The 23,393-nt window shown below is 40.5% G+C and overlaps 1 protein-coding gene across 2 annotated transcripts in view; it reads left to right on the top strand.

Moving 5' to 3' along the window:
* GABRB3 (gamma-aminobutyric acid type A receptor subunit beta3) overlaps positions 1 to 23,393 on the top strand; it is a 447,629-nt gene that overhangs the window by 342,002 nt on the left and 82,234 nt on the right. For both annotated transcript variants that reach the window (XM_073541491.1, XM_073541492.1), the window contains exon 5: positions 13,481 to 13,563. In XM_073541491.1, coding sequence (XP_073397592.1) covers positions 13,481 to 13,563 — 83 coding nt within the window. The remainder of the gene's footprint in view (positions 1 to 13,480; positions 13,564 to 23,393) is intronic.

Genomic DNA, 23,393 nt, shown 5'->3' on the forward strand with positions numbered 1-23,393 from the left:
GTAGCTGTGCAGAAAAAAAATAAAAGTATTTTTGCTTTGAAAAAAGCAGTCTGCACAGTAGTGTGCACACAGCAATGCAGCTATCAGGTAGCCTTATAAGGCAGCCTAATAACCACCATCGCTGCTGCACACACAAAAATCCTCCCCTGTCACTGCACACTAACTGTACAGTGAAAATCGCTATCAGCAGAAGCCCAGATTTTTTTTCTTTCCTGCCTAACACTCTCCCTATTGAGAATGAGCAGCAGCACCTCTCCCTATTCTAAGATCAGCAGAAGTAAGATGGCGGTCGGCGATCAGGGCTTTTATAGCCACTGTGATGCCACACAAAGCCAGCCAATCACTTCAATGCCCTTCTCTAAGATGGTGGTGGCCGCTGCACATGTCATTGCATTGCCCACAGTGTGCGTCCTTGCTCATTGACAGAGAAAAGGCGCCTGAAAGCATTATGGGAAACGCGACTTTGGCGCTCGGGTCGGCGACCGCATGGCCGACCTCACGCTATGGTCGGGTTTCGATCGGCGAAACTCGACTTTAGCGAAAAACGGTGACTTTTGAATTTGACCGACCCGTTTCCCTCAACTCTACCTATTACTATATGTGTACTCAGCGTTGCCATGGTACTGTATGTTATCTTTGGAGATACATATGACTGCATATTACACACATTACATTATCACTGTTATCTGTGGTGTTACATAGGACTGCAGGTAACATCCACTACATTGTCAGTACTCAGTTATTATTTTATAATTTCTATGGGGTTACATAGGACTGCAGATCACAGCTACTACATTATCTGTGCTCAAAGAGAGTTATCACTGTTTTATGTGGCGTTATAGCAGACTACAGGTAACATCTATTGCATATCTGTGCTTGGTCATTACTGACTGGTATCAATGTTGTTACACAGGGCTGAGGGTAACATCTACAGTACAACATTATATATACTCAGAGTTATCACTAAGTGCCATCTGTGATATTACATGGGATTGCAGTTGACATCTTCTACATTACCTGTACTCAGTGTATCATAATTTTGTCATCTGCTGTGTTACATAGGACTGTAGGTGACATGTACTGCATTTTCTGTGCTCGGAGAGTTGTCACTGTGTTATCTGTGATGTTACATAGGACTGCAGGTGTCACCTACTGCATTTTCTGCACTCACTGTAATGTCTGGACTACAACATATGTCTCCAGGTAACATCTGATACATTATCAGTAATCATAGTTATCTGTTTGTTATCTGTAGTGTTACATAGGACTGCACAAGGAAGGCCAATGTGCCTTTGGTCATGGCTACTTTTATTTATGAAGAAGGTGGATGTAGGTGGGTGTAAACATTAAAAACAGGCATGGTCTATATTTAGGGTGTGTCTTGTGGGTAAGGCCAGAAGGAGCTGCTGTGTTATTTCCATGGTGCAATATAGACAAGTATCTGCGGCAGTTTTTTAAATTGATTTTGCAGAAGAATAGTTATATTACCCTTAAAACCAGTTGTAGTGGTTGTAAAAAAAGTACTGTTTGGTAGAAATCTGTTAAAAATTATTCAATGATGCACCAGGACCTTGATACAAACCATTCTTCTTTAGATTTGGAGGGAGGGGCGCCAAAGTAAATTTTTGCCTTGGGTGCAGGAAAACCAAGCCATGTCTGTTTCATTGACATTATCTGATCTCACCACTAGTACAGAATGGTTCAGATAATTATCCATTATACAGTCCACAAAACATCTATAGGTGGACACGCAGTGGCCTCAAATTTATTTATAATAAGAGCAGTGCAACATTACCTCTATCCCTTAAAATTTCTCTTGACAATGTTCCATTGCTCTTTTCCATGCTTACCAGACAATTCACAAACACACACAAACTCACAAAGTATTCTGAGCATGCCCAGAGATCTGTGTGGAGATAATTGTGTAGGGAATGAGAGATTAGGACATGTAATCATCAGCTACTGTGAAAGGTGTGACTCTATATCTACAAATGCTTCTCACTAAATTAGAATTTCATCAAAAATTAATTTATTTCAGTTCTTCAATACAAAAAGTGAAGCTCATTATATAAAGTCATTACAAACAGAGTCATCTAATTCAAGTGTTTATTTCTGTTTATGTTGATGATTATAGCTTATAGCCAATGAAAACCCAAAAGTCATTATCTCAGTAAATTAGAATAATTAACAAAAAGCACCTGCAAAGGCTTCCTAAGCGCTTAAAAAGGTCCCTTAGTCTGTTTCAGTAGGCTTCACAATCATGGGGAAGACTGCTGACTTGACAGATGTCCAGAAGGCAGTCAATGACATACTCCACAAGGGGGGTGAGCCACAAAAGGTTTTTGCTATAGAAGCTGGCTGTTCAGAGAGTTCTGTATCCAAGCATATTAATGGTTTTACAATGGCCCTCACAGTCCCCTGATCTGAACATCATTGTTCAGGAATTTCACAGAACTGGAAGAATTTTCCAAGGAAGAATGAATAAAAATTCATTTCTGTTAATGTTGATGCTTATGGCTTACAGCCAATGAATACCCAAAAGTCATTATCTCAGTAAATTAAAATAATTTATAACACCAGCTTGAAAAATGATTTTAAAATCCCAAATATTAGCCTACTGAAATGCATGTTCAGTAAATGCATTCAATACTTGGTCGGGGTTCCTTTTGCATCAATTACTGCATCCATGCGGCGTGGCATGGAGGTGATCAGCCATTGGCACTGCTGAGGTGTTATGGAAGCCCATGTTGCTTTGAAAACAGCCTTCAGCTTGTCTGCATTATTGGGTCTGGTGTCTCTCATCTTCCTTTTGACAATACCCCATAGATTCTCTATGGGGTTAAGGTCAGGCGAGTAATGGCCTGGACATTTTTTTGATCGTTGGTCTCCCGCTGGCCAGCACGCATCGCTGCATGTGGCAGGCAGGAGACCAGCGAGCTGGAGCTGGTAACCAAGGTAAACATCGGGTTTGTAAGCGCCGCGCTTAGAAACCCGATGTTTACCTTGATTACCAGCTCCCTGCACCAGTGCGCTGGTATCTTAACATACAGTACACTGCGGGTAACTAAGCGACGTGTGTCGCTTGTTACCCGCGTGTCGCTGTCCTGATCGCTGCTGAGATCTGCCAGTTTGGCAGGTCACCAGCAATCATGAGCGACACACCAGCGATCCTGACAAGTTCATGTCGTTGTCGGGATCGCTGGTGAGTCGCTATGTGTGACGGGGCCCTAACATGCTAACAAGCTAAGATAGATAGATAGATAGATAGATAGATAGATAGATAGATAGATAGAAAAATGAATATGGGTGGATCTGCACAATCTGCTTCAGCCATTAAACAGTGGATGGAGCTATGTAGTCCGCTACAGGTGTTGCACCCCCACCAAGCTGATATTGATGACCATCAATATAAAGTATTAGACAACCTCTTTAGCACAAATGTATTGAGAAAAGGTGTCGTAGCCTTCAGTGGCATGAAGTATAAGGGTGTGTGCACACGCCCCGGATTTTGCTGCGGTTCTGCAGCGGTTTTGGCCGCTGCGGACCCGCAGCAGTTTTTGCTGCGGTGTACAGTACCATGATTCCCTATGGGAATCAAAAACCGCAATGCAGACGGTGTGGAATTTTACGCGCGGATTATCTGCGGTTTTCAATCCGCAGAAAGAATTGACATGTCAATTCTTTCTGCGGATTCTGCTGCGGTTTGCCATCTCCTCCATTGAGGAGATGAAAAACCGCAGGGCAAAACCGCAGAGCAATCCGCAGGTAAAACCGCAGGTATTTGGACCTGCGGTTTCACCTGCGGATTTTACAAAATCCGCGCGGATGAATCCGCACCTAATCCGCAGCGTGTGCACACAGCCTAAAAGATACCAAACACAAAGAAAATATTCTTCCACTTGTTTTTCCCTGTGAGGACATGAAGTTTGTGAGTATGACTACTTCTGCAAACTACAATGGCCATGAAATGTTCTATCACAGGAGTTTGTCCATTGCTGTTTATTAAACCTCTTTCAGAATGTCAGATATTTTTCTATGCATGCACAGCAATATCACTAATAGATGATACAGGGTCCATTTAAGAAAAAAAAAACCTGGATGAATAGCATTCATATTCCAATTGCAATTGTCCAGAGTCCAGACACATTACCAGTCATTTTAATTGACAACAGAAATATGGTAAAAATGACTGAGATTCAGGTTTCTAATATTGTACCAGTCTTTTAAGGTTTAAAGGGAACCTGGCATGTCATTTTTAGCATGTATACTGTCCCCAGTGCATTGTAAGGCTGGTTTCACATTTGCGGGTGTCAGAGCTGTGGAGGGCTGCGTAATTCCTTTGTGAAGCTCCACCCACTGCCGCACCTCCTCCGTTCAGCTCCGCTTACATCTGCATGTGGCCTGTGTACCTATCTTTAACATTGGGTATGCAGGCCATGCAGATGTTTGCAGATGCATCCGCATGCATCGTTTTGAAGTTGCGGCAACCTGCGAACGCAATATGTTGCACTTTGTTGCGGTCGCCGCAGCATCAAAACGACACATGCGGACACATCCATATACATCCGCATGGCCTGCATACCCAATGTTAAAGATAGGTACACAGGCCGCATGCAGACGTAGGCAGAGCTAAACAGAGGAGGTGCGGCAGTGGGCGAAGCTTCACGGAGGAACTGCGCAGCCCTGACATCCGCACATCTGAACCTAGCCTTAGTAATGCCATGTGCATCACTAACATGTTTTTTACATTAAAAACGGCGCTGTAATCATGTCCAAAAAGCACTTTATATAGTTAGATCGTACCTACTCATTTAGTCATGGGGGTGTGCTTATTTTCATTCAGTCACAGGTGTTACCAACCACTCAATTTGATTGATGTTCTGGGTTGTGCAAACGTCACGTGAATCCACTGAAAAGTCCTATGCTTGCGCAGTGTAGAGCCGCACTTGTGCAGTGTCCAGCGAGCAGCCGCCCTTGTGCAGTGTCGAGCTGGGAGCTGTGCTTGCTACACACTGAGCAAGCGCTGCTGTGCACTTGATACTGTGCCATTGCACCTCCACACTGCGCTAGCGTGGGATTTTACAGCATATTCGAGTAACGTCAGCACAACCCGGAACATCGATCAAAATGTGTGGGTGGTGACGCTCATGACTGAAAAAAAATGAAGCACACCCTTATGACTAAATGAGCAGGTACAATCTAACTATATACACTGCTTTTTGGACATGATTGCAGCTTTGGTTTTAATGAAAAAAGTGTTAGTGATGCACATTGCATCACTAACAACGCACTGCGGACAGTTTAGATGCTAAAAATGACATGATAGGTTTTCCGGGGGGGTGTTGGAGTCATGTGTCCTTGATTCATAAAGAGGCACACACCTATTAATGATTCCTGTGCATCTTACTAGTGGTGTGTGCCTCCATGCTCCCAACTGGAGTAAGGTTTCTGGCAAATGGAATGCCATAGCTTTTCATAATATTGAGTAGCTGTGGCATCATGTTCCTTTCGCACCATTGTTCCACCCCAACTCAACCCATTTTGGTGAAATTTGAAAAAACTAGAGTGAATAAATTTTTGCACAACTCCATGCTGCTCAAAAATGGTGCAGCATTTCAAACCAGTTTATGACAGAATTCTAGCGAAATTGCCTTGCTGAATCAGGGCTTAGGGCTCATACTCACTTGCGAGAGACTCGCATGATTCTCATGCGATTCTCTTGCATGAACACCAAGCACTGCCGCCAGCACTGGGACCTGAGCGTGTGGCTGCATAGAAATACACGTAGCCACATGCTGTGGTCCCAGTGCCGGCGGTTGTGCCAGGTTTTCATGCGAGAGACTCGCACGAGAATCGTGCGAGTCTCTCGCAAGTGAGTATGAGCCCTTATAAGGAGGATACAGGATATTGATATATTGATGTTTCTACAAAATCTTTATCAAATTGGGACCCAGTTAAGTAAGCTATACCCAGGTAAAGTTGGTTTGCTATACATCCCCTATGTATGCGACCATGCCATCCTTTTAATTTCTAATCGACAATTTGAAATCTCAAAAAGCATTTGGTACCAGATAATGTATATTGCCCACTCATTTTTATTATATGGCAAATTTAGGTTGTGGCCAGATGTTGGCTGGAAGTCAATAGGAAAGCATTTTTTGTAGCATATTTTCACTATTTGTGTTTATTTTTTGATGACTGTCTTTTTTTTTCAAGTACAGTATTGTCTATGTATAGTTTTTTCCTACAGGCTTCATTTTAGAAAAAAAAATACAGGAAAATAAAATATGTGTGTATAAAATATAGTCACAAAAACTCTTAAAAAACATTTGGGAAGGAAGCCTAATGCATTAAAGCTGACTATAACAGCAAATCAGTAGTAGAAAGATTCACAAAAGTATATGACTTTTTACATTGCTTGTTTTATGCACCTGCTCACAATTACTATAAAAGTTGCATTTTTTTCCTCTGATATTTTTCTTCGGAAAACCCACTGCGTTTAGCAGTTGAAGTACAGTGGATGTGATGTCATGAAAACTTATACCCACTTTTCTCTATACATGCACTGCTATTAATAGTACAATCGATCAGACTATTGCAGCTTCATGTCCCCTAATGGGACTAATAAATACAAAAAAAAAATTAAAAAATATGAAAAAACACAAGTTCAAATCAACTCCCTTTTGCCTCATTGAACATAAAACATTAAAAAATACACCCATTTGGTATCACTGCATTCATAAAAGTCCTATCTATCAAAATGTAAAGTTAATGATCCTGTCAGTAAGCTGTGTAATGAGAAAAAAAGTTTGAAACAAAAGAAGCACTTTTTTAGCCGCTGCAACATTGCAATAAAATGGAATAAGAGGCAATTAAAACATTGTATCTACCCAAAAAAGTTATCAGTGAAAACGTTTGCTCAGGGCATAAAAAAATAAGACCTCTCACAGCACCTTATCTCGAAAATTGAAATCATTTCAGGTGTAGTAAAATGGCAACACAAGCAATTTTTGTTTTTCAAATTTCTGAATTTATTTCACCACTTAAATAAAAAAAAAACTATACATGTTTGGTATCTGTCTAATCATACTGAACTAGAAAATCATATTGCCAGATCAGTTTTCCCTACATTGAGCATGGTAAATAAAAAATTAAAAAAAACTGTTGTGGAATTTTACTTATTTGCAATTTTGTAGCACACTTGGGACTTTTTTTGTGCTTTTCAATGCATAACATGGTAAAATGAATGGTGTCATTGTAAAGTACCTTTTGTCCCACAAAAATTCAAGCCCTCATACAGCTATGTGGATGAAAATATGAAAGTTATGGCTCTTGGTAGAAGAGGAGGAACAAATGCAAAATCACCTGGTCATGAAGGGGGTTAAACATTGTGTGGAACTGTGTGGTTTTTTTTTTTCAAGCTCCCCATAAAAGTTTATGTATAAAATTGTACTTGCGTTACTTTGTGCATTTCTGCACTAAAAAAATAACAAACATTTTAAATACACTGTGAAATCCACAACAAAAAACACGTATAAATAATGGAAAAGCATCTAAGAAAAAATGCAGTACGTAAATTTGCAGGCGTAATACGGATGAATGACCCCTAAATAGTGCTCCGTATGTCATCCGTAAGCAAGGTGTCATCGCGTATTTTGTGCATGTAAGCATCCGTATGTAATCCGTATGCCATCCGTATGCTGAGATTTTCTCGCCGACTGGCAAAATGGACATATAATGGAGCCCTATGACAGGTTTTATAACACAAACGAAAGAATAGATATAGACACATAGAATACATATATATATACATGTCATTGAGACACATATATATATTTATATTTCACATAGTTCTTCATAGCAGAATAGCCGCTAATTCAATTGCCGGCTTTTGTCATATCATTCCCCAACCCGACATGAAATGACACATGGTTTACATACAGTAAACCATTTCATTTCATGTTTTGTTTTGTATGTCTTTCATTAGTAATTAGATGAGGGTTGATGTGTAAAATTTGGGAGGTGTAGGTGTTAATTTAAGGGGTTAATTCGTTGTAAAAAAATGTGTGGGCTCCCGCGGTAATTTGTCAGTGCGGGAGCCCACACATTTTTTTACAACAAATTAACCCCTTAAATTAACACCTACACCTCCCAAATTTTACACATCAACCCTCATCTAATTACTAATGAAAGACATACAAAACAAAACATGAAATGAAATGGTTTACGGTATGTAAACCATGTGTCATTTCATGTCGGGTTGGGGAATGATATGACAAAAGCCGGCAATTGAATTAGCGGCTATTCTGCTATGAAGAACTCTGTGAAATATAAATATATATATGTGTCTCAATGACTTGTATATATATATATATATATATATATATGTATTCTATGTGTCTATATCTATTCTTTCGTTTGTGTTATAAAACCTGTCAGTGTGATTTTACTGTATCGCGCACTGAATTGCCGGCTTTTCTAAAGGACACTGGGTGCGTATTTCTCACAAGTCACACATCTGGTCTGTGTGTAATGCGTATTTTTTGCGCACCCATAGACTTGCATTGGCGTACTACGGCCGTAGTACGCTGACAATCGCAGCATGCTGCGATTGGCACGGACTGTAGAATACGCCCGAGAAATATACGGCTGATGGGAGCTGCCCCATAGAGAATCATTTGTCCGTGTGTAATGCGTGCTTTTAACGCCTCTCACTCGTCCGTATTCCTTTCTAGTGTGACCCCGGCCTTATTCTCAAACAAACAAGTAAATTCTCTATCATTGCTATAGGTGATAACTTACTGATTGCTGGAGGTCCAACCATGATCCCAAAAATGGAGCTCTGGAACCACAAGAGCAGCCCAGTGTTGAATGAGATAGAGATATAGTTTAATCATTGTCATTGGGACTGCTGAAAAAGCCAAATACAGCACTACATTCTCCAAAACTCTTGTAGGCCATGAGTGGAGTAGAGGCTGCTCATGCCCATCACCACTTTATTCAAGGTGGGGTTGGAGAGCCCTGTCTATGGGGTTCCAGAGCCTCCATCTTGGGACTGCAAGAAGTCCCAGTAGGTGGACCCCAGTGATCAGTAAGTTATTTTCTATCCTATCCTTAGGGGATAACGTGTTTCTTTTTTTTGTGTGTGAATAACTTTTTAACCTACAGTATCAATTTTCTGCTATTGAGCAAGACCTGCATTGAATGTTTATGCTACTAAGGTGCTTATCGTTTGGCTTTTGTGCTAAATTTATTTTTCAGAAAATCCTTTATGCCTGTATGACAGATTTTCACTAAACTTAATTACAAGAAATGCGTTGGTCATTTACTGTGCTTCATCATGTAACCCATCATAATGCCCATACTGTTTTATTAGTCCTCCCTTGAGCTTAGAATGGTAACATTGAAAGAATTTGTTTGAAAAAAAGTAAACCGGGCATCATTGTTTTAGAAGCACTGGCGTTCTTGTTAATTGTGTGAAGGTGAACTGCACTGCTAGACAGAGCAGATCGGTAAGAGTGATACTGTTAATAGAAATTATACAGAGTGGAGTCCTTGTTTAGTACGTTTACTTAGTATTTTATAACAAATGTACATTAAAGGTGTTACTGCCCAAAAGGATGTCCCGGCCATTATCTATAAATACCGCTGAGTTTGCCTCTTCCACATTATACTGTCAGTGTTAGGTCTTTATCCGCTTGAGATGTTTTGACTGAGAGATGGAAATACCGTAAGTTGGCCATTGCCACTACTAATTTTTCAAGTTTTCAAGTTTAAACAGATTGGTGCTTGAGGTAACTGATAGAAATGAAATGTGGCAGAAATTTATGTTCCGGGATGTTATATCATTTTAATTTACCTAGGAATAAAATGATTACAGTGAAAACCTTAATTTGTATTGGAGGCTGTTTTAGGAACCTACATCGCAGATTCTGGCATTTTTGGAAAAATAGCACTGTATGCATTTCTGTTTTTCCTGCAAAATGTATATATGGCCCATCATACTTTATTGTAAGTAAATTCTGTCTGTTGGGTACTACTTGTGTTCTTCATCATTGGTATCATTAATGGCACTCCTGCCAATCTGCTCTGTCTGGTACTGTAATTCAGTTCCAGTCAATTGACAAGAGTGCCAGTGTACTGCATCAGGTTTATAATTATATTATATAGTACATTTGATGTCAGTATCCCCCGCTTTGATGTGGGCTCCGAAAGTGAGCCCGCATCAAAGCTGGGACATGTCAACTGTTTTGAACAGATGACATGGGCCCGCAATAGGCACAGGTGGAATCGCGATCCACCCGCACCTATTAACTAGTTAAATGCCGCTGTCAAACTCTGACTCTTTGGAATTTTTTTTCACTACTTAGATAAAAAAAAAGTAGACATGTTTGGTGTCTATGAACTCATAATGACCTGGAGAATCATAATGGCTGGTCAGTTTTAGCATTTAGTGAACCTTACAAAAAAGCCATGCAAAAAACAAATGTGGGATTGCTCTTTTTTTTTGCAATTTGAACGTACTTGGAATTTTTTCCCCGTTTTCAAGTACACGATGATGTCGTTCAAAAGGACAACTTGTCCCGCAAAAAAATAAGCCCTCATATACCCATATTCATGGAAAATTAAAACAGTTATGGCTCTGGAAAGAAGGGGAGTGAAAAACGAAAATGCAAAAGCAAAAAAAGCTTTGGTCATGAAGGGGTTAGTAAGGCTAGGTTTACATTAAAATTATGCTTTCCACCGAGCACTGCATCTGGGTTAGTCAGAATCCCCAAAAAACTGAAACGCAGAACCCCAATATAGACCTGACAGTCATGCACTTTAATGAAGATGACGGAATCACTGTGGACATTGGCCTCCATATTGGCAGTATTCATCTGTTTTCAGACATGTATAAAATCGTGGCCAACCAGGCCAAAGAAGAATGATCTAGAAAGAAAAATTGCTAATGCGTCCCCATACAGTATCTTGCCATTGGTAAAATATTCCCTGTTTATATGGGTTGATGTGCGTCTGATAAAGATGATTTGTTTTGCTCATTAGCGATCTGACCACCCTACATTCAAGCGTTTTTCACAAGCATGTGTACACAGGCCAATTGCAATTTCACATTTAATTGCACCATTAGAGTAGGAAAAACTTATGTCTAATAATACTGATTCATATTGTTATTTTGAAGCGACACACTCACTAGATAACAAGAAAACACACTAAGGGCAGTTTCACACGTCAGTGTCTCCGGTACGTGTAGTGACAGTTTTCTCACGTACCGAAGACACTGACACACGTAGACACATTCTCATGAATGTGTCTATGCAGATGTCAGCGTGTTTTCACAGACCGTGTGTCCGTGTGCAAAACACGCTGACATGTCCATTTTTGTGCAACAGCACGGATCACACGGACCCATACAAGTCAATGGGTCCGGGTAAACACGTACCGCACACGGATGCTGACCGTGTGCGGTCCGCGTGCGTTTTTAAAAGTCAAAGGGTTAACATTGAAAATAATTTTTAAAAAACATGGACACGGACATACGGACAGCATACGGACAGCACACGGATGGTACACACGGACATACGGATAGCACACGGACGCCACACGGATGGCCTCCGTATGCACACGGACACACGGACACGGATAGCTCCGTACCGGTTTTTCCGGTACCGGAATTATCTGGACGTGTGAAACTGCCCTAAGGGTGTGTGCACATGCTGTGGATTTTTCCGTGCGGATTTTCTGCGGTTTGACACCAGTTCCATTGTCCAGGTGTCAAAACGCAGGAGCAAACTGCAGGCAAATCCGCAGGTAAAATGCAGGTCATTTTACCTGCGGATTTACCTGCAAATCCGTGTGGAAAAATCCACAGCTGAATCCGCACTCACTCTAAGGAACCATCAGTATCAGATGCAATAGACTCTAATGCAGGAATAATGGAATGCAAAATGCCCCTAAGCATTAACGCCATCTGTATATGATAGAAAATGTGAAAATATCCTTCAAGGTTTTAATACAAATAAAGATACAATTCACTTAGGCTCTTTTTACCATAATGTTTTCTGCCCATCCCCCATGGTACCTGATGGTTTTAAAGCAAGGATTCAGCACTATCCTACCTGTTAAAGACACTGAAAAAATAGTGTTAATGGGTCCATCAAGATTTGTCAGTAATAGATTATAATCTGATCTGGCATTGCTGTCATAGATTCCTTATAAACTCTTCAAAGAGTGTAGGCAACAGAGATGATACAAAATGGTATCTGATTTTTAAGGCTTGTGAATTCTCCCAGTGCGCACTGTGTAATGAGTGAACTATAGAATCATAGAATCATAGAATCGTAGAGTTGGAAGGGACCTCCTGGGCCATCTGGTCCAACCCCCTGCTCAAAGCAGGATTCGCTAACTAAGCGAAGTATGAGTGTATTGAGAGAGGTTGCGCCCACTAGACGAGCTCTGGCCGAGGTAGACCCCATACTTGACTGCCATTTCTGGCACAGACATCGGTGAATCCTTGCAGTGCACAGTGTGTATGCTGGGAGGATTCACAAGTCTACAGTCACACAGAGTGACTGCAGACTTGTCATTCTAGACTGGACAACCCCTTAAAGGCTTTGTTCACACAAGTCCATGAAAATAAAGGACCTTTCAAGCTTTAATATAATTAATCCATAAATTAAAAATAGTATTTGCACCTGCTAACACCACTTCTGTTCTCCTCACCTCACCTAACTTTTTGCAGCAATTTGGCTCCCGTCTGATTTGGCCTTTCTCTATTATGAATGTCCTTCTCTGGTTCCTATGTTAATAAAAAAAAGTCCCCTAATCCTGTCCCTGTATCGATCCCATCCAGCAGTAATATATCTTTTTTTCAAAGACTGACTCAGCGGGTCATTGTTGAAACCGTTGATTAGCAGCCTTCTGTCTATGCGCAGTGTACACAGAAAGCTGCCAATCAGTGCTGTGGGTGGGGGGTTATACAGAGCTCCACATTCAGAGAACTGCTAGATCTGCAGCAGATAAAACAGGGTTTTTCTCAAAACTGCAGCATGCAGAACAGTAAGTGACACATCACTGGAATCAGGGTCTTTTCTCTACATCATTCTATTGTAAAACTTGGTGACTGAGTGATTACCTGTAATAATAGTATGATTTTTTTTGTATTCTTTCCATGTTACTAAAATATTATCCAACAGAACCATATATTTGTGAACTTTCAATATATAATTTTTGATTCTAGAGCAATGAGCCTCAACATTACCAGAAAAGCCCATAGCAACCAATTAAGCTTATGTCTGCATTGTGATTAGTTGCTATAGGCATGGCAGGCAGTTTGGACTATTGGATCCATAACTTTTGCCTGACAAGGAAACCCCCATCCCTGTAGTATCCAGTCATACATTTCTAATTATGGTCATAAACTTGTTAGATATTGCCAAGTTCTTCATGTTTCTCAGTGTCCTATCTATATTTATTGCAGAATAACAACCACAGCTGCATGTATGATGGACTTGCGGAGATATCCACTGGATGAGCAGAACTGTACTCTTGAAATAGAGAGCTGTACGTATTATCTCAGGAGACATAACAGAATACATCATTATTGCCAGCACGGTGATTTCAGAATCAGATGATTTTTTTTGTATTTTACACAGTAAAGTGTTAATAAGATTTCTATTGTTGCCCTGATTAGCCATTGCATGGGTGCATATCCGCAACACAAGAGAATTAATGGTCACATTTTAATCAGGTTCCATTTGAATAGAGAAAATAGTGAGATGCAATTTGCTTTCAATTTGTTTTAATATGCATGAGTGGCCATTCAGTAGTCTCCTCCGGGGACCCTGGAAAACCCTCTTATTATCAATGCAAATTTGTCTTTGCAAGGAATCTCTGTGTTTAATATGAAGCAATACAGATTATTCTTTGTACAATAATGAATAATAAAACACATATTTAAATAATCTTTAAGAAACACATTTATTCATTAAGTCGTTACCTAGTTTGCTGGGATATTACACAACATTTATCAAAGATTGAATATAGAATGTCTCACGCATTGACAAATAAGGCTGTCCATCATCTTTTCACACTTGAGATGCTGGATCATTATAGTCTTCTTTTTTCTATAAGGTTTTTGTTAGAGATGAGCAAAACGATTCAATGCAAATATAATTCTTGTCGAATTTTAGGACTTCAGTGAACAAATCGAATTTGAACAATTACCTAGAATTTACACAGCCATTTTAGACGTTTCAAAAGATTGCATAAGCCGCAGAAGTCTCACATGACCTTGGTCACAGCCAGATGCTTCATGCAGAAGCAGGACACCAATATGGCGCTATAGTAATAAATAATAATAATAATAATAATAATAATAATAATAATAATAATAATATTATGGCTGAAAGAAAAAAAAATAACTTTGTGACTATGTTGCAAAGTGTACGTGTCACAGACTGTTGACTATGTTGCAAAGTGTACGTGTCACAAACTATTGATTTTTTTCACACCCGATGTATTAGTCACATTTGATGTCTGTATGTGTTGCACCTACAGTTGTGGCCAAAAGTATTGACACCCCTGCAATTCTGTCAGATAATACTCAGTTTCTTCCTGAAAATGATTGCAAACACAAATTCTTTGGTATTATTATCTTCATTTAATTTGTCTTAAATGAAAAAATACAAAAAGAATTGTCCTAAAGCCAAATTGGATATAATTCCACACCAAACATAAAAAAGAGGGTGGACAAATGTATTGGCACTGTTCGAAAAATCATGTGATGCTTCTCTAATTTGTGTAATTAACAGCACCTGTAACTTACCTATGGCACCTAACAGGTTTTGGCAATAACTAAATCACACTTGTAGCCAGTTGACATGGATTAAAGTTGACTCAACCTCTGTCCTGTGTCCTTGTGTGTACCAAATTGAGCATGGAGAAAAGAAAGAAGACCAAAGAACTGTCTGAGGACTTGAGAAACCAAATTGTGAGGAAGCATGAGCAATCTGAAGGCTACAAGTCCATCTCCAAAGACCTGAATGTTCCTGTGTCTACCATGCGCAGTGTCATCAAGAAGTTTAAAGCCCATGGCACTGTGGCTAACCTCCCTAGATGTGGACGGAAAAGAAAAATTGACAAGAGATTTCAACGCAAGATTGTGCGGATGTTGGATAAAGATCCTCGACTAACATCCAAACAAGTTCAAGCTGCCCTGCAGTCCGAGGGTGCAACAGTGTCAACCCGTACTATCCGTCGGCGTCTGAATGAAAAGGGACTGTATGGTAGGAGACCCAGGAAGACCCCACTTCTTACCCCGAGACATAAAAAAGCCAGGCAGGAGTTTGCCAAAACTTACCTGAAAAAGCCTAAAACGTTTTGGAAGAATGTTCTCTGGTCAGATGAGACAAAAGTAGAGCTTTTTGGGCAAAGGCATCAACATAGAGCTTACAGGAGAAAAAAGAGGCATTCAAAGAAAAGAACATGGTCCCTACAGTCAAACATGGCGGCGGTTCCCTGATGTTTTGGGGTTGCTTTGCTGCCTCTGGCACTGGACTGCTTGACCGTGTGCATGGCATTATGAAGCCTGAAGACTACCAACAAATTTTGCAGCATAATGTAGGGCCCAGTGTGAGAAAGCTGAGTCTCCCTCAGAGGTCATGGGCCTTCCAGCAGGACAATGATCCAAAACACACTTCAAAAAGCACTAGAAAATGGTTTGAGAGAAAGCACTGGAGACTTCTAAGGTGGCCAGCAATGAGTCCAGACCTGAATCCCATAGAACACCTGTGGAGAGATCTAAAAATGGCAGTTTGGAGAAGGCACCCTTCAAATATCAGGGACCTGGAGCAGTTTGCCAAAGAAGAATGGTCTAAAATTCCAGCAGAGCATTGTAAGAAACTCATTGATGGTTACTGGAAGTGTTTGGTTGCAGTTATTTTGGCTAAAGGTTGTGCAACAAAGTATTAGGCTGAGGGTGCCAATACTTTTGTCTGGTCCATTTTTGGAGTTTTGTGTGAAATGATCAATGTTTTGTTTTTTGCTTCATTCTCTTTTGTGTTTTTTCATTTAAGACAAATTAAATGAAGATAATAATACCAAAGAATTTGTGTTTGCAATCATTTTCAGGAAGAAACTGAGTATTATCTGACAGAATTGCAGGGGTGTCAATACTTTTGGCCACAACTGTATACAGTAACCGCTGTTGCTTCTTGGGTTTATCACGTACCAGGCATTTTTTTGTGAGTCTGTTTTGGAAAAGGGGTAATGTAGTTGAAAACAGTGACAAAATCAACCGAAGTTAAAAAAAATGTATGGTTAAAAAAATGACAAAGCACAGAGAAGTGCAAAGAAAAATCATCATACCATGCATCTGGAATCAAGAATGTGGTAGCCACTGGGAGCATCAGTAGCACCAACCCCTGCACCAGCCGACCAGGCAATAGTTCTACCAATTGTTTCCTTTGTCTCCAGCAAGCTTATTAATTGGGAGCAAGCAGAGGACTTTATGGACTGCATGGCACATGTCTCATCTCAGTCTCAGGAAACATGCTGCTAATTTTGACAGTGACGCCATCAGTTTGGGTTATTGTTTTTCACATTCTTACTCCTATGCTTCTATAACAGTTAATCTTTTTGGTTGCAGTATCACAGCGCCATGAGAGACTACGTCTTAAGCCAGGTTCACACTTGCGAGAAACTCGCAAGAGTCTCACGTCTCAATACCCAGCACTGCCACCGGCACTCAGACCGGAGCGCTCAGCTGCATAGAAATACATGCAGCCACACACTCTGGTCTCAAATGTTGGCAGCAGTGCCAAGTATTGAGACGCGAGACTCGTATGAGTTTCTCGCAAGTGTGACCCCGGCTTAAGAAGGTCCCACTGTTATCTATTTTTTATATTATTGCAGAGTGGAATCCTATTCATGCACCCATCTACAGAGGCGTGCCATGCATCCTTTTCTTGTACAATCTATTGCTGGTTACAAACTCTTCCACCAGAATTTAACTAGAAACCATGGCTCGCCATCAGTGAATCATCACCTAATTACATGGGAAAAGAAAACTTGCCAGCAATTTAAGCAATTCTCAAGCTGTCCTCCTCCTTGTCCTCATGATTGCCTTTCTAGTAGCCATGCAGCATCCTCAAGTAGTGTCTGGTCATTGTTATCATCACCATCATCTAACTCATCTACTGATTTCCAAACTTTTTCTCCATAACATCATCATTTAGCCATATATGATTCCAGGAAACATGGCCACTCTTCTATTTGAGTGAAACCTCAACTGCCATATGTACCTCACAGTTGCTGTTGTACCACAGCCAAATTATGGATTGCAGCCAGCCTTAGTGAATGATACTTAGCCATTATTTCTTGAAAGAAACCATCCTTGCTTTGTACATTCATAGCCAAGACTGTGAGCTGCATCTTGGAATTTTTATTGTGCGCTCCAACATCTACACTAGTAAACATGGGCAGGGTCTTTACATGTCTTTCATGAGCCATTGCATCAATCATTTAAAGTGAACCTGTCACCAATTTTGGCCAAAGTGAAGTAAGTCCACCACCTTTCAGGGCTGATATACAGCATTTTAAAATGCTGTATATTTGGCCCCAACCCAACGTGCAAAAGAAGGAAAATAACTTTTATTATACTTACTTGTGGGGCAGCCCGGTTTGAGGGGTGTTGCAGATCTTGGTCCGGCACCTCCCATCTTCTTACGATCGTGTCCTCTTGCTTGCTTCCTGTGGATGACGAGTCCCTACATCATCTCCACACTCTCCTTGGCATCATGCTCCTGCGCAGGAGTACTTCTCTGACCTGTTGTGGGCAGAGCAAAGGTGCTGGGAAAGGTCACAGAGCCCCAGAGCATGCGCACTGCAGTACTCTACTCTGCCCTAGTCAGGGTAGAGAAGTACACCTGCGCAGGAGTGCGATGCCAAGGAGATTATGTGGATGACACATCTTTGAGAAAGTGACTTTGAGAAAGATCATTCATTGTTCGAAACGCGTTGCTAGTATTCACAAATATATGAGCTGTGTCCTGCTGGATTCTGGTTTTATCTGCAATAAATTTGGATTTTTTTGGAATCTGGATTTTTTCCTTCTTTCTTCCTATTAAATATTACTCAGTACAAGCATATTCTAAACCAATTTTTTGGCGCTATATAATATTCCTGCGTACCAGCATATAACAAAAAACATTTTTTTACAGCTAAATAATATTTCTCAGTGCCAGCATATAGTAACATCCTTTTTAAAAGCTAATTGCTAAATAACATTCCTCGCCTATTGCTAAAATGACTAATATTTATCTAGCAGTTGTGCGACTGGTGCAAAACCTGCTGAGCTATTTAAACATCACTATTTACCAGTAATTTCCCTGAGTCTTATGATGGCATGTATCATAAAGGCAATAGATTTTTTTATTTTGTTTATATCAGTTGTGTGACTGGCGTAAACTTTGCAGAGATACGCAAAAGTCACAATTTACCAGTGGTAATAATTTTCCTTAATCTGCTGTTGGCATGTGTCATAAAGGTGATATAAAAAATTTTAGAATTTTCTTTTGGTTAAATAAATAGCGTTTCTTTAGCAGTTGTGTGACAAACGCAAACCCTGCTGAAATACGCAAGCGTGACTATTTAACTGTAATTTTACTGTAATTTTATTGAGTCTACTGTTGCAGTGTGTAATAATGCTAGATACAGGGAATTTGTACATAAGTTTTGTGAGGGTACTTGTGGAAAAAAAAAAGCCAGGAATTTTTTCTTTCATAACGCATTCAATATGGGAAAGGGTGACGTTAAAGGACATGGATGTGGATGTGGTGGTAGAAAAACATAGTGGAGCAACCATCAGTTCACTGGGTTGAGAAATTCCTACTGTAAAATAGACTTCAACCTGGTTTCCTGAGTAAATGAACAGTGAAAAACATGGGAAAATCCAGCAACCGCAAAAGTCATAAAACATCACATTTATTAGTAGATTAAAACATGAAAAAGAAAAATTTATAAAACATAACGGTCAATGCGTTTCTAACTACAGCAGCTTTTAATAATGACAAATAACATGCAAGAATTGTCATGAATAGGAGCTAGTGTAGCTCAAAACGCATTGACTGTTGTCATGTTTTTACATTTTTCCTTTTCATGTTTTAATCTACTAATAAATGAGGTGTTTTATGACTTTTGTTCTTGCCCCAGATTTTTCACAGGAAGCAGAAATATCCATGTACCCACCCACCCACAGGCCCAAATGCTAAACATTCACATTGCCAGATTGCTAGCCCTGGACATGTTGCCACTTCGGCTTGTGGGAACTGAGTCTTTCCTCAACCTCTTGGCAGTGGCAGCCCCACTGTACTCAATTCCCTGCTGCCACTATTTTTCCTGGTATGCCGTACCTGTGTTACATAAGCACGAGTTACACAATATCAGCCATGCTCTGACCAATGCAGTCACAGGGAAGATCCACCTACAGTAACCACAGACACATGGACAAGTTCTTGTGGACAGTGATGCTACATTTCCCTGACAGCACCTTGGGTAATCTTGGAGTCTGGGACAGAGTCAGAGGGTGGGACGTCACACATCTTACCCACACTAAGAATAGTTGACCCAACTTCCTTCATGGTTTCAGTCTCCTCATATTCCAGTTTCTGTCTCTCCTCCTCATCCTCAGCGGAACTAGCCTCCCCATCACTCCCCAGCTGGCATGTCTTCAGCACTGCCTTGGCAAAGTGGCAGCATGTTCTGCTGAAGCTCATCTGTTTAGGTGATAAAGCTCACAACGCAGCAGAGCTGTTGAAAGGGATAAAAGACCACATTAATCAGAGACTCTCCCTGCTGAACCTCCAAACAGATCTGGTTGTGTGCAATAATGGGTGCAACTTGGTGGCGGCTTTAAAGCTTGGCAACCTGGTACACATTCCATACATGGTCCATGTGCTATACTTTCTTGTACAGTGGTTTTAAAAACATACCCTGACTTGCTGGACACCTACTTGCCAAGGTATGCCGTGTCAGTGCCCATTTCTGAAAGTCATCCCACACTTTCGCCGGTCTGGCTTCAGTGCAGCAGTGCCTTAATTTGCCTCGTCACCGGCTAATTTGTGACCTGCCAACATTTTGGAATTTGACCTTTCATATGTTGGCAAGGCTTAGTGATCAGCAGAGGGCAGTATCTGAATTCCAGCTTCTCAATGCCCATCAGAGTAACACTCAGCACCCACACCTAACAACTGCCGAGTGGGTGTGGATGATTACCCATTCCTGCTAATACATGTGGGGACAAATGACACAGCAAGAAATGACCTGGAAACCATCTGCAGTGACTTTGAAAACTTAGGTAAGAAAGTGAAAGAACTGGGAGTGCAGGTGGTCTTCTCTTCCATCCTCCCAGTGGATGGCCATGGAACAAGGAGGTGGAATAAGATTCTGCAGGTGAACAACTGGCTACGTCGATGGTGCCGTCAGCAAGGTTTTGGATTTCTGGATCACGGAGTGAATTACCTATACGATGGACTACTTGCTAGAGATGGGGTGCACCTTACGAAGACTGGAAAACATGTATTTGGAAGTCGCCTAGCTACACTCATCAGGAGAGCTTTAAACTAGAACAACGTGGGAAGGGAAGCAAAAGGCCAGAAAAAGTCATACACCTGACAAATGCTATTGAGAATTCTGCTATTAGAAGTGAAAAGGAAGAAAAAAGACAAAAGAATCTAAATAATAAAAATATTGGAGAAAGAGAAACCAATCACAAACTAAAATGTTTCTATACTAATGCACAAAGCATGGGCAACAAACAAGGACAACTGGAACTACTAACACTGGAAAATAAATATGATGTCATTGGAATCACTGAAACTTGGTGGGACAATACACATGTTTGGAATACAAGGCTAGAAGGATACAACTTATTTGCAAGAAACAGACTTGATAAACGAGGAGGATGTGTCGCATTGTATGTTAGAAACGCGTATATCTGCACAGAGATTGAAGCTTCAGAGACTGGGAGTTCTGACAGAACAATGGAAAGGACACCATTGTAGGCATTTACTACAGGCCGCCTGTGCAAGCTGAAGATATGGATGAACTCTTTATGCATAAAATGGCCAAGTTTTCCACAAAATATGACATAGTTGTCATGGGAGATTTCAACTATCCAAACATTTGTTGGGACTCTCTCTCAGGCAAAACTAACAAGTCAAGGAAATTCTTATCCTCTCTTGCTGACAACTTTATCTTCCAAAAGGTAGGGAAGAAAACAAGGGGATCTGCTACCTTGGATCTAATCCTCATAAACAGGGAGGAAATGGTTGAGGAGGTAAAAGTAGTTGGGACCCTAGGAGGTAGCGACCATGCTATTTTAGAATTTTGGATAACTAGAGGAGGAAGACCTGTGAAGACTCAGACGTCAAGGTTAGATTTCAGAAAGGCAGATTTTAAGGGACTCAGAAAGAGAATTGGAGGGATCCAATGGCTGGATATACTTAAGGACAAAAATGTCCAGGAAGGATAGGAAATCTTGAAAAATGAAATTCTCAATGCACAATTGTTAACAATTCCGAAAAGAGAAAAGAATAGGAAGCATTTAAGGAAACCAGAATGGATGAACACAGAACTTAAGCACATGCTAAAAAGGAAGAAATGTTTATAAAATGGAAAGAGGGAGGCATATCTAAAGAAGAATATAATGCTGTCTGCAGAACCTGCAGGGCACAAGTCAGATTATCTAAAGCTGATAATGAATTGAGGCTTGCAAGAGACATCAAAAGAAATAATAAAGGATTTTGGGGATATGTCAAAAGTAAAAGAAAAGTCAAAGATGCTATAGGATTTTTACAGGATGAAAATGATGAAATGGTAAGACAGGATGTTGAGAAGGCTGAACTTTTAAATTCCTATTTTGCATCTGTTTTCTCTCAGAAAGGAAATGTAACATCAACTGCTCTTCACTGTCCTATTAAGGGAATAGAAGAATCAAGGATATCTGTAGACAGAAAGATAGTGAGGAAACACTTAGCTAAACTAAATGAATTCAAGTCTCCAGGTCCAGATGAATTACACCCCAGATTACTGAAGGAGATAGCAGAAGAAATTTTTGAACCCCTCTCCATAATCTTTGAAAATTCTTGGAGAACAGGAGAAGTCCCAGAAGCCTGGAGAAGAGCAAATGTTGTTCCTATCTTCAAAAAGGGGAAGAAGGTGGACCCAGGCAACTATAGGCCGGTGAGTCTGACTTCTATACCAGGAAAGATCTTTGAACAAATTATTAAACAACATGTATGTAAGTACCTGGATAAGAATGAAGTGATTAAACAGAGTCAGCATGGGTTTGTAACTAATAAGTCATGTCAGACTAACTTAATTTCCTTCTATGACAGAATCACTGATTGGGTGGATCAGGGAAATGCTGTAGATATAATATATCTTGACTTCAGCAAAGCATTTGACAAAGTATCTCACACAATCCTTATTGAAAAAATGACTAAGTATGGAATGGACAAGGCAACTGTTAGGTGGATTCATAACTGGCTTAGTGATCGGACCCAAAGAGTGGTCGTAAATGGCTGCACATCCAGTTGGAAGAATGACTCAAGTGGGGTACCACAGGGCTCTGTCCTGGGCCCTGTATTATTCAACATCTTCATCAACGATTTAGATGAAGGAATTGAGGGTAAACTGATTAAATTTGCTGATGACACAAAGCTAGGAGGGATAGCTAATACTAGAGAAGAGAGAGAGAGAGAGGATTCAAAAAGATATAAATAAATTGGAGCAGCGGGCAGCAACTAACAGAATGGTTTTTAACAGGGAAAAATGCAAAGTACTACATCTGGGCAATAAAAATGAAAAAAGCATATACAGAATGGGAGGAATAGGGCTAAGCAACAGCTCGTGTGAAAAAGACTTGGGTATATTAATAGATCACAGACAGAATATGAGTCAACAGTGTGATGCAGCAGCAAACAAGGCAAATGCAATTCTAGGATGTATTAACAGAAGCATACAGTCTAGATCACGTGAAGTCATTATTACCCTCTACTCCTCTTTGGTCAGACCTCATCTGGAATACTGTGTCCAGTTTTGGGCACCACATTTTAAAAAAGACATCAACAAACTGGAGCAAGTTCAAAAATGAGCGACCAGAATGGTGACCGGTCTGCAAACCCTGTCTTATGAGGAAAGGTTGCAGGATTTGGGAATGTTTAGCTTGCAAAAGAGAAGACTGAGAGGAGACTTAATAGCTGTCTACAAATATCAGCACGGTGGCTCAGTGGTTAGCGCTGCAGCCTTGCAGCGCTGGAGTCCTGGGTTCGAATCCCACCAAGGACAACATCTGCAAGGAGTTTGTATGTTCTCCCCGTGTTTGCGTGGGT

The sequence above is a fragment of the Dendrobates tinctorius genome, unplaced genomic scaffold (assembly GCF_039654945.1).
Source record: "Dendrobates tinctorius isolate UK_male_01 unplaced genomic scaffold, ASM3965494v1 ptg000121l, whole genome shotgun sequence".
Classification (NCBI taxonomy): Eukaryota; Metazoa; Chordata; class Amphibia; order Anura; family Dendrobatidae; genus Dendrobates; species Dendrobates tinctorius.